This window comes from Abrus precatorius, unplaced genomic scaffold, assembly GCF_003935025.1.
Source record: "Abrus precatorius isolate BTA unplaced genomic scaffold, Abrus_2018 Scaffold10, whole genome shotgun sequence".
Taxonomy (NCBI): Eukaryota; Viridiplantae; Streptophyta; class Magnoliopsida; order Fabales; family Fabaceae; genus Abrus; species Abrus precatorius.
In genome coordinates, this window is record NW_020874292.1 from 34,003,197 (window position 1) to 34,022,251 (window position 19,055).

General features: G+C 29.9%; 2 protein-coding genes across 2 annotated transcripts; both read right to left on the minus strand.

The window, feature by feature from the left end:
* Positions 1–202: 202 nt before the first annotated feature.
* On the minus strand, positions 203–6,143 carry LOC113850386 (C-type lectin receptor-like tyrosine-protein kinase At1g52310). Its single transcript, XM_027480921.1, has 6 exons — positions 6,021–6,143; positions 5,831–5,948; positions 5,691–5,745; positions 3,419–3,847; positions 2,724–3,285; positions 203–1,025 (listed from the first exon to the last, which is right to left on the minus strand). The coding sequence occupies exons 2-6, from the start codon at positions 5,915–5,917 to the stop codon at positions 500–502; spliced, it is 1,659 nt and encodes a 552-aa protein (XP_027336722.1). The 5' UTR covers positions 5,918–5,948; positions 6,021–6,143; the 3' UTR covers positions 203–499.
* Positions 6,144–7,849: 1,706 nt separating this feature from the next.
* LOC113850396 (pectinesterase inhibitor 3-like) lies at positions 7,850–8,732 on the minus strand. Its single transcript, XM_027480934.1, has one exon. The coding sequence runs from the start codon at positions 8,597–8,599 to the stop codon at positions 7,985–7,987; it is 615 nt and encodes a 204-aa protein (XP_027336735.1). The 5' UTR covers positions 8,600–8,732; the 3' UTR covers positions 7,850–7,984.
* Between the last annotated feature and the right edge of the window lie 10,323 nt (positions 8,733–19,055).

Consider the following 19,055-nt stretch of genomic DNA (forward strand, 5'->3'; position numbering starts at 1 on the left):
ACCCCTGAAACTCGAAAGAACTAAAGAACCTATTTGGACTTATGATTCCAACAAGCTCTTTAAAAACTTAATTTCATAAATTTCTCAATAAAACATTGAAATCAATTTTTTGTTAATGTTATTTCACGAGTAACAATCAAATTTATAACAAACTCTTTTGTAATAAAAAAAAAATAGTAAATAAACACTTAATTATTTTTTGAAATGCACTCAAGAAGAAATGTTGCTTTGTTTCTTTTTTTGCAGTATATATTTTCGCTAAAAATGACAAAAAGGTGTACATTGCAGAAGTAGTACAGTTACACCTACATGTAAGACTTCAAATAATATCTCGCAGAATTTACCTAGTCTAACTCTAGCACCCACTTGATCTAGAAAGGCTAATTTCGACCCTAATGAAGGGCAGGTTAAATTACATATATTTGGTATATGCAAAAGAAAAAATTTCCTCCACTTTGTTATAGATACAGAAGTTTGAGGTCAAGACTACTAGATTAGCTTACTTGGCAGGTGGCTGGGCAAACTGTTGCAACTGGTGAACCACATGAGACATTCTAGGGCGCATAGAAGGGACATGCTGCGTGCAAGAATAAACAAGGTCAACCACCTTTTGGATGGTACTAGCCTCTGGGATGATACTAGAAGAGGATGATGTTATATGAGGATCCAAGAGCTCAGGATAGCGATGAGCTTGCACAAGTGGCGTTGCCCATTCAAATATACTCTGCCAACCCACAGAATCAACTGCCTGTGCAGGTCTACGTCCGCTAACTATTTCAAGTAGTAGGACACCAAAACTATAAACATCACTCTTTGTTGTAAGCTCGTTTCTATACACAAACTCTGGAGCAAGATATCCATAAGTTCCACCTGCCATCACTGTCCTCTCATGCATTACTTCATATGGCACAAACTTGGACAGACCAACACCCATAAGGTGCGCTCCAAACTCCTCATCCAGCAATACATTGCTAGCACGTATATCTCGATGCACAACTTGTGGTTTAACCTTGTCATGCAGAAACCTGATGAAATGGATCAAAAGAAAAAAAGTACTTTAAAACTAATATATATCCATTCAAGTTTTAAATGTTGTGGACTAAAAATTGTAGCAAACTCAAGGGAAAATATTTTGGTTTGAGGGAATGAAAAATTATAATCACTATTTAGAGAAAATCAACAAACATGTATACAGTTCCCCTGGACATTGGGTTGCAATTCATTTTGTTCTCTCTTCCGTCCACTTTTTCTAGGATAGGTAGATGATGGCTTTCTCCAAAAATTACCCTTTATATATATTAACTAGGCTAACTAATAATGCATGTTTAGATACTAAAAAGCCATTGTTTTCCATGATATCCTAGAAAGCAAAAGCTAGAGTTTACAAAACGAAGGTAGCATCATATCCAAAAAGGAAAACAAACAAGTTCATAAGTTGATAGAACTTGGGTTATCGTAGGAAAACAAAACATCTGACAATCTATTGCAGAGGACAAATGGGAAACAAACAAAGAAGTAAACACACTTTGTAAAACCATTCAGAAAAAACTCTCCCACTCTTAGAAGATTGACGCTAAACAAGACATCTTTCATAAATGATCTTAAAAGTTTCAACATGCAGTGTTTTTATCTATTAAATAATAATTAAACATGAGAAGAAGACAAGTTAAAAACATTTTTATCCAGAATAAAAATCCTAATTCAATGCTGGTGCTGGAAAAAGTAGGTAGCATATACCACAAAAATTGAAAACTGAAACCTCATCTCAATTAAAAGCAACTTATCTAAAAAGTGGATACAAATGAGGAAATAATATAAGAAAGAAAGACATAAATACAAGACCAATGGACTCTGGGGCTCCCGTGATAATTAACTCTCTCTCTCTCTCAATATCATCCTCTCATGTCAGAAATAACATTAAGAGATCCTGATCCAGTCCAAATACATACTCTGAAAGTCTACGGGGTTTTGGACCAAGGACAACAATGGATCATATTTGAAGTAATTCAAACTTTACTATTCCATCACAACATCTACTTGGTTAAATGGAGATAGTCATCTTCCAAATCAAAAGTCAGAATGAAGATCATTGCTTTGATGTAAAAGTAATATTCAAGAATAGGATGGCTGGATTGATAGCTGCATTTTAGTATCAGGGAAATACAAAACATTATAGTTCTTTATTGGATTTGATAATCAATCAGACCAGTGACATGGATACTCTACATACAAGATACACCAAAAAGAACAGTTTGAAAGTATGACTAAGGTAGAGTTTGGTACATGAGCTATAACGACATATGAGTTCTATGCTATGTCTAGTATGTTTTAAAAATAGAACTGAACAGGACATGGAGCGGAAAAAAACTTCAGTTCTATTTAAAAGGGTGGAATCAAAGAGAATGGAATGCAACACATCATTTTATTCTGTTCTATCTGTGTCAAATGCTACCTGTGTATTAAATTAAATGTTCCCATATGAAATTTGCAATCTTACAAATAATTCAAAGTGGCAATGCAGTATAAATTATGAAGAATGCATGAAAAGATCAAGGGAGAATGACCTAAGTGCCCACAGTTACAGCAATGAAAAATGCATGCACACAATTAGTATCATCAGAAATTTTTTATTAATAAAGTAAAAGTATGCGTCTTAACAAGAGCAAAAAATTCAAGATTAACATACAGAAAGTTATCAAAGAGAATGTATATTTTGAACATACGCAATTCCTTGAGCAAGTGTTGTTGCAATTTTCATCCTCATAGCCCAATCTAAACTGCGACCTCCCCTTGGTATGTGATGTAGCCACTTATCTAAAGGCCCATTAGCTACAAATTCGTAAACAATGTAGCGGTCACCGTGATCATAGCAGCATCCCATCACAGCCACCAGATTTGGATGACGAAGCCTTGCAACCCTGCCAATTTCAGAATAGAACTCTTTTTTCCTCTGAAAGCTTGACCTCTTTAATCTCTTAACTGCGACCCTTGAGCCATCTGATAAAACCCCACTGTATGTACCACCAGTCTTTGTATCCCCAACAAGACGGTTACCTTCACTGAAATTCTTTGTAACAGACCTTAGTTCCTCTTTGCTAAAAACTTTCCATGATGGAAGAGAAGCTCCTGGATTAGATAGTTTTCTTGACCGCCTTCTTTTCTTGCCCCGCTTAAATATAAGAAGCCAAACTACCACAGCTAATGTTGTGGAGAGTATCAATGCACTCACCACTGCAAGGATGATAAGGTATTCTCTGTGACAGTGCATATAGTTACATTTTGTAGCTGAGACGGAAAAAAAAGGGAAAAAGTTTAGTCAGAAATGACTATTAAAAAATTTAATCAAGACAGGGAAACAAAAAGAAAAGGAGGAAGAAAATAACATAAGCAACATATTTCTAAAATAACTAGTACATACCAATATCAAGCACACATAGAGAAGCATGAGGATTGTCGCATCTCTCACTCATGAGAGATTTTGAATTATTAGTCATTACAGTACATAGATTGTCTGTGTTGTTCCTATGACAGGATAGTGCAGTTCCAGTACAATTTGGTGGAAAATCATCCAAAGGAAATATGGACTTATTCCACTGTGAATTGTCAGACCACAACCACTGATAACCAGCTGTAGATTTGAGTCTCCTTCCACCAATCCAGCAACTGTTTATAGATTTGCCACATAAACTCTGAGCAAACTGTAGCTCTTGAAGCAATGTCAATGACACTAAATGTCCACCATACTTACTACAACAGGTCTCTGAGTCATTCCAAGATTGAGGCCTCCCAACATGGAGAAAGCACTTGGTCTTGTTAAGGTCAATAACCCAACCACTTGGGCATAGTGCTGCTCAAGGAGAACAAAGAATGTAATAATTGGATACTAAACCATAGGTATTCAAAGTCTATCCTGACATGGTATAGAAATTATTATCAAAAGTAACTTCAAGCACCATCAAATGCAGTGTGCTAAGATTTAGAAAGAATACGTGTTATCATAAAAATTTAAGAGCATTACGTATTATGACATGGTAGTTCTTAGACCATTCATTTGGATAATTGGATGTGAGCATGGGAATGCATCAAAATGCAAATTCACTCAGAAGGAGGAACATGCCAATTAGTTATAACTAGTTACTCCTCTAGTCATTAAATTGTGTATTGGTCCCTACAATCTTTTTTATAAGAACCTTTTATAGAATTTTGTTGATCCTTAATATAAGACCCTTTACAAAGTTTTAGCAGCATTTATTATTTTGTTCACAGATTTACCCTTCGTAATAAACTTTATAGCTTCTTAACATAGAATATGACAATAGAGTTTGACTTCAACTAGGTGTAAACTTGGAATGTTGAAATTACTTGTTGAAAAATCAACAACTATTTTCAATGACTCTTCTTAATCTGCGTGATTTAGTTCAAAGTTTCTAATAAAATGAACCGGTGGGAGTAGCTAGCTTGTAGGTTTTACTTGGATGTTGATAACAGGTTATTTACATCACCTGTTATTCAGTTAGTAACCATGTGTGGGCCAAGATTGTGGCCGTGTGTACATTTATTTGTTTAAACCAACTAGCCAGCAACTACATAAATTACTCATGTATTATCTCAGATGCAGATCAATTTTTTATCTTCATTCACATTTCTATTAATACTAATCCTCTGTTCAAAATATCGATCAACTATCATTTAAGGTAATTACATAAGGACTAACAAAGCTTTTAAATAGTCCCAATCACAGTAAAATGTAACTGCATTTAACTTCATTAGATTGCATTAAAACAGTCAAAGGACTGATTAGCTTGCATTAAAGCACTTAATCAGCTTGCATTATAGTATAATTCAATCAAATTTAACTTTATTATAATTACCTAGCATTAAAACCCTAAACCTAGAAAATAAGTAAAACCCATCAACAAACTGTCTCTACTCACTTTTTCCATCTAACTGTTCTAGGATAAAAAGCTAGTTAGAAATCCTATATTTTTTTCTCAGCCCAATCAAAGAAAAAAATAATAATCTTCATCAGTATACTTTTTCCTTTACACATTTACTACTAACCCATAACATAACGTAGAATAGCTATATAATTAGGACTCGAAACAAAAATAAAGCACTAATGTCTTTTCAACATAGATTAGATGGATCTTATCCCATAATGAATACTCTCTTCCATTCAAAACAATAGAAATACTCCCTCTATTTCAAAATAAATGTCCCTTAAGTTTCGAGCTTGTTTGCAAGTTTCAGCAAACTACGTTACCATGAAATAAAAAATTATCTCCTTTCAGTAATCTTTTGTTCCATCGTAGTTTTCAACCTAGAAAAAATGTGCAAAATCAATTGTAAAGGGTAACCAAACAGGTTCTTAGTTTGTTCCAAACCGTTTATCACTTTATCAAATCAAGAAAACATTTTTATTTCCTATTTCATCTGTCTATCTCCACTAGATAGAAGAAGAGAAAAAGTATCAATAGTGAAAGAGATAAATTAGCGAGCACAGTTATATATTCCTCCAAAGTTAAAGGTATTATTAAATAGTTTTTCATGATCATTATGCAAAACCTCAAGCATCAATGAAGTACAATAATAATACCGACGATGAATATTAACACATCAGAGAGACAGAATTTTCAACGAATGAAATATCTTCCAAACAGCAATTGTGCAGTGAATCTAAGAAATCGTACCATTAGTGTCTCTATTGAGAGAAGCATCGAGGTAACCACAAGTCTCGTTAAGTGTCTACAAGCATAACAAAGCTTCCACAAATTGGTTCGCAGCGAAAAAAAATTAAATTTTAGAAATTAAAAAAGAAAAGAACACTCACCGCATTGGAAGCGAGTGCTTTAACAGCAACAGCAAGCAAAGGTAGCAGAAGGAGAACAAATTGCGGTGCCATGGACTTGACTTTCATCACAACGACCTCAAAATCACGCTACTACTAACTAAATCGCATGTTAAGCGCGTGGGAGAAAAACAGCACAAGCAGACTTCATTACCTAATAGTAACTCATTACCTGGCCTTGCCGTGACCGTAAGTGAAATAAGGAGGGCGAGGCAAATCCCCATTTTTTCCCACTATCCTTTGTTTCAGTGGTTTGGTGGGTAGGTGCTGTTGCAATTAAGGAGCTCTGAAAAGATGTGTCAGATCTGTTGGAACCACATGGGTCGGTTTATTTCAGACACAGCAGCCCAATGTTCAAGCCCAAATTATTTGGACTTGCTATGCCCCACCTCCACCAATACAGAGGCCCAATTGAGTAGTGAATTCACTGTGGAAAAAATCCCAGCCCAAGAAAATGTACTTGGAAAAACGAAGGTTACGGTAGAGAGTACTATGAATATATTAAATAAATATTTATAAGTTGTAAATTGAAATGTGTCTTGATATGTTGAGTTTTCAATTTCAATTTGTTAACCATGTTTTAAATTTTAGTGTTATTTTTAATTTAAATTTCCGAATGTCTTGGAGTGTACCGGCTGATGGGTTCCTGGTAATGGGAAACTAGTCAAGTTTTTTACTGATAGATGGCTATACTCAGGTATTGTTTTATCAGAGATTGCAATTTACAGCATTCCTGATTACTTGAACTTCCTACTGTAGTGTTGCCATGTTTGCCACAAAGACGGTGATTAGATTGTGTTGTTGTTTCAACATATGCTCATTGCAAATGTCTTAATGCTTAGTAGAAATAATGGGAGTGAGATTGAAAATGTATTTGGGAAACTTTTTTTGGTTAATAGATGGCCCATATAAGTTGATGATCAAGAGCGGAATGGTGAAGGAAAAATTTAAGATATGGCTCATAATATTTCATAGAAATGGGTGACAGGTAAGAGGACGTGTAGATCACAATTGTTTAATTTTCCTCCACTTTTACTACAACATGTTGTGTATGCATTCATACACACGAGTGCTTTATTACTAACCATTTGGAGCAGTTTTGGTTAAGAAATTTGACTTGATGTTTAATTTCATAGCTGGTAACCACAATCCAAACTTCTCTTTAAAAGTGTTACTTCATTTTTGATAAAGTATATTCAATCATAACCGATTGACCTGGGTGATAACTGCAAATTCCAGATGATACATCCATGCAAAAATATTTTCCCACTGATTTATAATATTTTCAGTTTTTTCTCAATAAATATATTTAAATTTACGAGGTAACTCATCATTTATATTAATATTTTATTTTCTTCATGCTGTGCTTTATTTCTAATTTTGTGGAACTATCATACAGTAAAATCATTTAAATTTTTTCAAACAAGCACAATTATTCATGCTGAAATAAACGCACTATTATTAGGTAGCAAATGTGATGGGCATAGTGAGGAGTGATGAGGGAATGGGATATGTACGTATAGTTATAATCGGACACGTGGCCCATCTCTTATTCACTACGCCCATTCCTGGACCACACCATCACTCCTAACTCGGAACAATAATTAATACATATGCATTCCTTACGGGAAAAGAAAAATTATGCATTTATTGAAAACATTAATTCTTTCATTTGTTTCTGTTGACAGACTTTTTAATAATGTGTATTATTAATACATATCACACTGTTAATATAAACTCATGATGCAAATATGAATAATTTAATTTTAATGGTAATTTATATTAACAGAAATAAACCTAACGAATACTATTTTTTTTCAATAATATTTTTTTTCATTTCAGTGGATACACACGAAGATAGGAAATAAAGGATACGACTAAATATAGACACTAAACTATCCCACACAGATTTTCAATGATCATAACTCACATTCCATTTCCTTATATTCCTTCCTATGCAATGCACTTTATTTTCACGTATATACAGAGCAGAAACACCAAAACAAAAGGGTCACAGCCTTGTAACAACAGAAAGCGTACAGTGGTCAATAGCTAAATTAGCATGACTTAACAGTTTCACGTACTGTAATTTACCAACTGCGTTAATTCAACTTTCTTCATTCTCATACGCACGATTCAGTTCTTGATGCTCGAGGCAGAGTCAGGCTTGGGCTCGGGCTTGGGCCCACCTTTATCGAGTCTATTAATCATATACAAAGCATTGCTAGTTACTCTGGCAACATCCGTGACCCGGCGTTTCAGGTCGGGCCTGACATTCCCGTCGAAGCCGTCGAGACACGTGTCGCCGTCGGTGAGGGCGGCGCTGACCCACGTCTGGGCGTTGCTCATCTGCCACCGGAACGTCTCCGACCGTAGATGTTGCAACTCGTCGAGGCTCTTCCGTAGCTGTTCAACGGAGTCCGAAATCTGTTCCGTGCAGTCGCGTAACGCCGTTCGCTGCCGTTTACCCAATGTGGTGGTGCCGCCTCTGGACAATGCCTTTAAGTACTTGGAGGCCCGGCGAGCGTGGGCGAGGCTCACCCTGAGGGAGGCCCGGGCCAGGTCCAGCGGGGTGTTGGCGGGCCCAGGGTAGTTGGAGAGGGTTCGAAGACACAGGCTTGGGTACCTGGCGTGGACGCACGATGACTGGACCAGATCCTGTGGTTTGCTCTGCGCTGCGAGAGTGAAAAATGTTTGAGATGTTAATAAGAGTGAAAGGAAGAGAGTGGAGAGTGTGAGTTGGGTTTGCATTTTGCGTAGATCTGATTGTAAAGAGAGAGATGAGAGTGAGTGTGCAGTTGTGAGTGGTGAAGTTCAGTGTTGTGGGAATTGGGAGATTGCTTTGTAGAATAAATAAATAAATTAAGGGACTTAGCATCGCAGCAGTATTTGCGGTGGAATTATACCTGTTTTTTAACTTTTTCTGTGTTTCCGTCTTCTACAGCATTTTTTATTTTCAGCTTTATCATATCCTCCAACCTATATTTCAATATTTTATTATAAAAATATTAATTTTAATGTTTATAATATAAGGAACCAATAATAAAAATATTAAAAATATTTTTATTAAAAATATTTTTATCATTTTAATACAATAAATATATTTTTAAATGTTTAATTACATTTAACTTTAAAAACTGAAGTTTATTGACAATTTTTTATACAATAATTATTATATACATATATTGATTATTTAAAATTATATAGAATATTTAATAATTAAAAAATTTTAAGTATAAAAAAGAAGAATTTAGAATTATTTTTAAACTTTCTAGTTTTTCTGCTTATAAATTCTTCTAATTATTAAATAAAAATGTCAATTTTTTATATTTTTAAGAATTTAAATGTCTACATTTTTTTTTATTTCACACTCACTTTATAAAGTAGTAAGATATTAGGAAAATGCGTAAAACAATATAGAATAACTCTTCTAATAATATTAAAAACATTTTAACATATTTTTTAATTAAAAAATGAAAAATATTAATACTTATTTACATTATTTAATAATTTTTAACATTCTCTTAATTATTAATTAAAATTACTAAAAATTATAATAATACAAATAAAATTTACATAATTTTTATAAAAAATATATTATAAATATTTTTTTATCATATGACATAATTGATTATATTTATTATCTTTCTTTTATTTCTATATCTTTGAAAACATCCACACCAAACATTATTCGTCTTGAGAATGGTACTCTTTAAATTTTGGAATTACGGAAACCCCCACCCTATCCTCCGCCAATGATGGAGGACTTGCCACGTAACTTTTTCTTTCTCTTTCTTTATACCACAATTACTGCTTTCTTAATTCTACTCTACGTCCAGCAGTAAGTGTGCTCTTTTGTACGATTGACATAATTGAAGTATAAAAATTAAAAGTACAATTAAATCTAAAAAAAACTTTAGTTAAAATGCTAGTTAAAATTAGAATTTATTTAAGATGCACTTGTAGTTAAAATTAGTATATTCAAGATCCCAACGGTGCTAATTAATGGTTTCCATTTGGTTTGGCTTAGGTTTTGGTTTGATGATTCGACATATAAGGGTATTTTATTTTCTAAAGTATATTATATTTACATTAATGATTCTAATTTATGGGTTAAAGACTTGTGGAACGGCGTATCGTGGAGCTTTTCTAAACTTTGTACTTCTTTCTCTACTATTGTGCGAAAGCTTTTTCTAATATGTCTATTATCATCTTCAAAACTTCTAGATTGGTTGGTTCTAGTTAGGGAGTCCCAAGGATTCCCTATCGCCTCCCATTACTTATAATTGGATCTTAAGTTAGTCACTTTGCATGTGCATTCTTCTTGGTGTTAAGGGTGTTAAGTTAATCTTTGATAAGGTTAGATTTTTCATGTGGCAAGTGTTACATGATGTTGTGCCTAGTATGAAATTTCTGAATGAGAGAGGACTTGTGAACTTAAATTTGTCTTAGATGTTAATTGTTGAAGTTCAGCTCCATTGTTTTCAACACTATCATATGTCTTTTCACATTTGGAATCACATGGAGTTTATTTCTTCAGTCTCTTTTTTGTCAATTAATATTCAAGGTAGACTGCTTTTGTTGCTTGATCTAAGGAGGGTTCTTTACTTCTAACTTTTTGGTGGTGTTGGTGGAATAGGAGTATATTACTTTCTCTCATTAGTAGTTTATAAGAGATGACAAGGGAGATTGGACAGCAGGTTCTAAGCACAAGCTGAAGCAAAATAGAAAATAATGGTTGAGATGTTGGCTTGGGATCAATTTATTTTACTTCATTCTATCCCATCAACCCAAACACCTAGGTAAGCCTGCCTGATGATGTAATTTTATAGTTACTTATTTCTCGCAAGTTTTTCTCAAAAATTAGAGTCCAATCTCCTCTTCTAAGAAAATATTTTTTGTTTTTTATATATATATATAATTTTAAACATGCGTTACCATGTTTTTATGCCACTTTTTACTTTAAAAGTTTGTATAAGAAAATAATATAAAAATAACAATAGTTAAATTTTTAATATAAACACGAGGAATTCATGATAATAATATGATGCATTATGCAAACTTCTGTTAGCATATGATATATACCATCTATAACTATATCTTTAGTACAATGCATCATATATAATGTTAAAATAAACTTATAATATTAATATTAATAATTTAATTTCTGCAAATTAAAGATTATACTAACGAAAATAAATTTAATGATCAATAGAGGTTGGTTCGAGTGATAAGCAGTTCAAATTTTTTTATACACAAAAAATCTCAAGTTATAGATTTACCTACCATATTCAGGTACATAACAAAGATCGGATCTGAATTTTTATAACTTTCATACAATAATTATATACTTTTTTCATAAAAAATTTTCTATTTATAAATATTTAAACTCAATTCTAAAGACTCAAGTTAACAAAACTCTATAATTATTATTTAATAGAAATTAAAAATCATTTTCTTATACCAAACGAATTTTAACTTTGACTGAAATTAAAACACAGCTTCTGAATGTAACCCTGGAGTAGACGATGATTCACGTTTTTCTAATTTCTAATAGTATATAATCGTAAGTCCCCTCAATAGCCCTTTTAGGCTTAATCAATAATAGCAACCATGCGTCTACCAGAAGGACAAAATTAGAAACCAACATCATTGCCCTTAATCATAAATGTTTATGCGTCCAAAACCTAATGTTCTCTCAAAGAAGGGATATGTTACGGTAGGAAGGCCCCATGGATCATAGCATAGCCACCATTGGAGCCAACATTTTCTATGCTTTGGCTTGATTAGGCATTAGGCAGCTACGCCTAAACTATTTGACGTACTTAAATAACGGAAATTCTGAAAGCGATATTGGGAAGCAAAACAAGTCAAGAAGAATAAGCAACTATTCGAGTTTGGCTCCATTATAGTGGTAGTGGCCCAATTTGCACGTGAAACTGTACCAATTGGGAGCCATGAATATCTGATAATTATTAAGCAGATAACAGCGATCGGGTAATTGAATGTGGGGTTCACAAAGACGAATGGTTCACGTTCAATTATGGTTCTGGGTCGTGCCAGTAATAATTGGAGAAGTGTCCTTGCTCGTCATAGAAAATAGCTGTGTTGCAACGCAGCATGGCCTAATGCATTTTCACTAATAAATACTATCATTAATTCTTTAACTGCTTGTAGCAACTTTTCTTAATCTATTGCATGTGATTCAATTGAAATGCATTTTCATGCAAACCATCACACTGAGTACTTGATCGATATAAAGTAAAATAGCAAGAGATTTATTAAGAAGATTTGTAAGAGGATATATATAATAAAGTTCTTTAAATATATAATTTCGTTATAAATAGTATAATGATTACCAGTTTTAAACAAAATGATTTTGATGATATAATTAATAAAGGATGATTACAGAATAAAAAATTTTCAAACAAGAAACTGAAATCAAAATCTTTGAAACAATGTTGCAACATGGGATATGTATACGCCTATACATACAGGTATAAGAATAAGAGAAGTTATTAGGTTTCAAAATACTGTAGTAAGATAAATGTAATAATTATTTAGATAATATTTAAATATACAAATATAAAAACCTTTAATGATTTCTAATGAACTGATTCTATAATTCAGATTGCTCCCCCTCTATGTATATTATTATCTTAGTTAGCGCACCTTTATCTTATTCAATATACTATTATTTGAATCATCAGCTCACCATTGTCACTTTGTTTTTATCTAATTTTCTTTCACAATTCACTTGCAAATATTTATGATGAATTTTTATACCAATTAATCTTGTTTGACCAACATGGTCATTAAGGATTACTATTTGTATCACTTGTAACAAATGTATGTTAACTATGAGCACTTGACATGTGAAAAATGCTAAACTCAATATTTAACTAATATAGGTTAATGATATAGATTGATTTTTACTCATTTAAAATTTGTTATAGACTAAATAATAATAATTAGGGACTAATTTCAAATACAATAATTTTTATTAGGACCAAAAGTTTATGTTATTCTTTTAAAATATTATCCACCATGTGCCCAACACATGATATAAAATTGAGTTGGAATTTTGTTAATCAACGTAATATATAAATGACAAAAATTAACAATATTTTACTTGCTTAATTTGTTAACAATTAAATCATAACAAAACTTTTTATAGACCAATTTCAAATGCAATAAATTTTATAGGAATTAAAAATTTATTTAAGCCTATTATTTTTTAATGATATATATATCTTATCATTTTAATGTGTTTATAAATTTATAATAGATTTTGAATGAATCTATTTTAGGAGTTAGTTTCCTCTGTCATGAGTTATCCTCTATTTAACATTTATTTATTTTTTAAAAATTTAATCAATTTATTTTAAAGTTGTGAAATGTTCATCTCTGTAATTTAGTGTTATTTAATGCAATAGGATATTTTATATGAATAATTAAAACATTAATTTTATTAATTATGAATTTTATTAAATTTTAAAATAATTATATATTCATATTTAATTATTTTTTTAAAATTTTAATTTAATAATACTGGTACAAGAAAAACTTACTGATTTATTTAAAAATTTATTAAAAATATTTTTTTAAAATAGTCAGTAACTTATGCATAATATGGATGTTTTATTTTAAAATATCTTATTTTATCATGAATAATTAAAACTATTTTTATTTATGAGAAATTATAGATAAACAATTAATGTGAATATTTTTCTTATTACAATTTTTAAGAATTTATAATCGATAAATTATCTATAATATATATTTAGAAATCTATATTAGTGAAAATAAGTTTTAATAAAAAATAAAATTATATTAATGAAATTTTAAAAATTTATAATTTTTAAAAACTCAAACCTTTAATTGTGATAATTAATATTTTACTATATGAAATAGGACTAAGTTAAGGATATAAGATTTTTTAAATTACTAAAAATAAAAGAAGAATAAAAAACTAAATTTTATACGTAGAAGGAATCTCAAAATTTAAATATACTTACAAATTATATGATTTTTTTATTAAATGAGTTTTACATTATATTAAACTTTTAAAAGTAACATGTTAAATTTTTAAATTAAAAAATGGAATAAAAAATAAATCAAACTTAAATTTTAAATTTAAAAAATAAATAAAACAAAACTATATATAATTTTTTTGTTCAGAAAAATTTATATAGTCTAACATATTTTTTGGTGATGATAATCAACATTTTCTACCTCGATTTCTGCTTGCTATTTGACATCCTATAAACCAATTGTGCATAATTGCTGTCTGACTGGCCGAACAAGAAACGGGTCGCTTTGTGAGGAAAGGTGGGTCTTATGAAGTAGCTAACGTTGCCCAATATTATGGAAAGCGAAACGGACATTTTGCACACTGTTTGGCCCAACCATGGATTTGCAGAACCATAAATTGAAGTAATTGCAGTGAACATGGCCCAACACACTAGATTTCTCATCTGGCGTTAGTAACATGGGCGCTTCAACAGCAATGGTAAATATAAATTTTGTGATCAACTTTTATATCCAAATTAACTTCAAATCTTTTAATCCAATCCACCCAAACTTTTCATTATCAAATTTAATCTGATTTATTTTATTTGTCTCTTGTTCATAGTTCAAACACGCAAATTCGAGTTTTCCCTTCCAATAATTGACCACTTTCTTTAAATAAAACGACCCCTTCATTAATAATGTTGGATGATGATTGAAGCCACCTACTTACAAATGTTGCTAATTTGACTTGATTCTTCAAAGGAAGTTAGGTTAAGGTCACCTCCATTCATGACAAATTGTTTGAAGTTACAATTAATGAATTTATGTATTTAGTAAGAACAAAACTTGTTTCGTAATATCCTTGTTCTTGTAATTGGTTGGTTATACTTGTACATGGAGGTTGCTTTAGAGCATGGTTGTATTGGAATCATAGTCATTTCTCGTAGGAAGAAGAATTTATCACTTCCTTTCAAAGTTCTTCAACTTCTGTGCAGAATAAATATTTATACAGATATTGATCATGTAAACAAACATATATAGCCTTAGAAAGAAAAAAAAAATTATTCATTTTTTGTATCATCTTCTAAATTTTCATTTACAATATTTCTAAAAAACTTAATTTTAATGACCTAATAGTTTATTTTTAAAAAAATTCTCTTAACAAATTAAAATAAATAAATAAATTTTAAATAAATTGAAACACTTGCTTATATTATAAGTAAGAATAAGTATGAATAGTCTCTTTTAGTGTGAATAGTCTCACTTTTAGATTGTTAATGATGAGTAAGAATAAGTATGAACAGATATGGCCAAAGTACCCGTAACTGAAGATATTCACGACTAAAAATTGGCCGTAGGTATAATTACTGGCATATGTGCATATCTGTAAGTTTAATTAAATGATTTTTTTTACCCACTTATTCACAAGACAAGTGCGGGTATTAAGATATCTATATCTGAAAATTTATTAAAATATTATTATGTATATTTATTATTGTACTATTATATTTAATTTAATATTATATTTTTATTATTGTAACAAAATATTATATTACTTTTATAATTTACGCATTTTATTTTTTATTCTAATATAATTTTTATAAAATTTTTCTAATAAGTATTCACGGATACTCATGAATAGTCACGGGTAATAGGAAACCCATTTATTAATTTACAATAAATAAGTTTAAGCATTCAAATGTTAATGAAATACAACGTTGTTGGAATAAATGCCAAATATATAATATATCCATGCGCTATAAATAAGACTTAAATATTTCTGACTACCAATAAATCATACCTAACTCGATGAAGATCATAAAGGCAATCTAAAACTAAATACAAATGATTTATTGATGTCCAACAAGTACAAGATCTTAGGATAAGAACGTTAGAGAGGCCATAAAAACACAAAATGTTAAAAATTAATTTTACTTTAGAAAGGAAACTTTGGGCTAGAGACAGAAGAGAGTATTTTGTTTAGGGTTTAAAAAAAAAGTATCCAACAACAATACCAAACATTGCCTTATTATTTTAGGCAATTTTCTTAATAGAGAAAGGCATCGTATGAAGATCGCACAGGTGATTTGGTTTTCCAAACTTAAAATTGCAAATGGCATCTAGCTTGAATGAAGTGACTGAAGAAAGAACAACTCCTAGTTCAGAAAATCATTCACCTTATCCTCACTCTCTCAATAATCAATAATGAGGAACAAAAGCAAAATATAATTTGTCCTCTCTCCCCATTATTAGATTAAAAGATGCTGCGTAAGACATGTGGTTTCTCATTTGATAATTGTGCTTTACTCCAAGATAAACATAACATAGGTAGGGTGACTTTTCCACCTAGGATATAAAGAATATGCCGCGAAAGTGCATGAACGAGATTTTACTTGACTTTCTTTTTTTCTTTTTTTAATATAATTTAAGTTTCTATTGGATGACAATAGGTAGGGTATCTAAGTATTTATCTTCATATCCGCATTTTTAAAAAAAATATCCGTACTCGGTTTCATACTCACGCGGATATGAACATTAATACTCGTATTCGTACCCTCTGAGTATCCACATACTTATCTTGTACCCATTACTTGTACTTGTTTGAGAAAAAAAATTTATTAAAAAAAATATGTTTATATAACTTCACATAAGTAGTATAATAATACAAAAATTTAATATGTAGTTACCGAATAAGGTACAAACATAGATAAAAAATAGATATTCAAAGATCATAAATGCTAAATGTATCTTAATATAATAATTTTTTAAACTAAAATTTTAGAAACAATAAGTGAAACTAAACACACAAGTTATTTGTCAGTGATAATCCTATCTTGTGTGAGATTTGATCAATTGGCAATGTCAGAGCGACAACGAAATAGACCTGCACAATGGTTGTGCCTTCGTTTGGGATCACTTGGTGACCTCTTATGACGATATTGACAACCAACTCTAATGAATAACGTTTCATAGTTGTTATGTTTTAATGAAACCTAATAAATAACTTTTCATAATTGTTAGATTTTAATGAGACAGACGTTGAGAATGAGAATAAAGTTAGAATAGAGAAGTTCAATACTAAGAACAGAAAGTGGATACATAAAATATTTTTTTTTAACTTTTAAATTTGAAATTGTAAGAAAAATAATAGATTTAATTAAAATAATATATATATATATATATATATTAATACTAGTATTTTAACTCATATACTATATGAAAGTATTTTATCAAAAATATAAATTTTTGAAGAATTATTTTAATGAATTAAATATTTATAATGCATATAAATTTTAAAAGAAAGAATTTGAATAAAAGATTGGTCACAATAAAATTTTATAATAAAGAAATATATGTGTATATTAAAAAAATTATATTTTTTTATCTGAAAAAAATTAACAATAATTTTTTATATTTATATCTTTTCAAAAACTTATTTGAACGTGAATAAATAGTAAGAATAATATTATTTAGATTCAATAGATTATAGTTGTGCTTGTAATATATATGTTGCATAGAAAAAATATTATTTTAAATTAAAATATAAAAAATAAAATTTAAATATTATTAATAAATAATAAGTTTATGGTAATAGTAGGTGATTGTAAAATTTATAAAATACTTACAATATATTTATTATTTATCATTCACTTTATGATTTAAACATGAATATGATTTTATTAACAAAAATATTTGTGTGAAAAATATTTTATGTGTGTCATATATAAATAATATTTTAAAAAAAGTCAATCTCATATTAATTATGTAATAATTAAATTGTATTAGTCTAATTAAATAATATAAAATAGTAAATAAATTTTTTTATTAAAAATATAAACTAAAATAAATTTTTTAGTTTACTTTATTATTAAATATATTTTTATATTAATCTTATATAACTTCACATAAGTAATATAATAATACAAAAATTTAATGCATAATTGTAGAATAATGTTCAAGCATATATATATATATATATATATATATATATATATATATGCGGGTATGAGACGGAGTGAGTACTTAGATACCCATACCTGCATCCATCCCCATTAAAATTTGTGAGTTTTTATCTACACTTATACCCGTACTTATATAGCGAGTAAATATTCTACCCATTTTGCAAGTGTCTATCAAGTACTTTATCCATTATCATCCTATTCTGTAGCTAGCTGTATTTTTAATTAAAAATATCAAAATAACTCATTAATAAAAAAATCATAATAGAAATCCGATTATGAAACAAAATATTGTGGTAAAGTTTGATTTTACTGGTTAAGCGGAATACAAATTTGTCACTTGTAATTTAATAATGATAGAAGAAGAAATATTGGAGCTTAATTCACAACCTCAGCTGTAACTAGGTCTCCCATCACCATCAATTAGCCATCATTGTCATTTCATCAAATCGGGAAGGAGGAATATTCTAATAATCTACTTGCTACAAAGTTGAAGTCCATTAAAATCGAAATTCGCATCCTCTCATCTCGTTGTGTCTGTATATAAGTCAATTTTATTACCAAGTCATATGATTAATTATGATAAATTTTTATTTGATAAATTTTATTTTTTTAACATAATCGTATAATATTAAATGAAGAGATGAAAGGATAACTTTTTTTAATCTAAATATATCATTCACAAAATAATAAAAACTAGTTAAGTCACCATCAACTAGGGATGACAATGGGTAAAGTACCCGATGGGCACCCGCAAAATTTACCCACAATGGGTAGGGTATTTACCCGTTATACGGGTACGGGTATGGGTGTGGATAAAAACCCGCAAATTTTAATGGGGATGGGTGCGGGTATGGGTATCTAAGTACCCACCCCGCCCCATACCCGCATATATATATGCTTGAACTTTATTCTACAATTATGAATTGAATTTTTGTATTATTATATTACTTATGTGAAGTTATATAAGATTAATATAAAAATATATTTAATAATAAAGTAAACCAAAAAATTTATTTTGGTTTATATTTTTAATAGAAAAATTTATTTACTATTTTATATCATTTAATTCGGCTAACACAATTTAATTATTACATAGTTAATATGAGATTGACTTTTTTTAAAATATTATTTATATATGACACACATAAAATATTTTTGTTAATAAAATTATATTGATGTTTTAATCATAAAGTGAATGATAAATAATAAATATATTATAAATATTTTATAAA

Coding starts and splice junctions, on each gene's coding strand:
- LOC113850386 (XM_027480921.1), bottom strand. CDS start 5,917: ATGAAAGTCAAGTCCATGGCACCGCAATTTGTTCTCCTTCTGCTACCT. Junction 3,848..5,690: donor TCTCAATAGAGACACTAATG/GTACGATTTCTT, acceptor CTCCTTGAGCAG/CACTATGCCCAAGTGGTTGG. Junction 1,026..2,723: donor ACACTTGCTCAAGGAATTGC/GTATGTTCAAAA, acceptor CCATTTCATCAG/GTTTCTGCATGACAAGGTTA.
- LOC113850396 (XM_027480934.1), bottom strand. CDS start 8,599: ATGCAAACCCAACTCACACTCTCCACTCTCTTCCTTTCACTCTTATTA.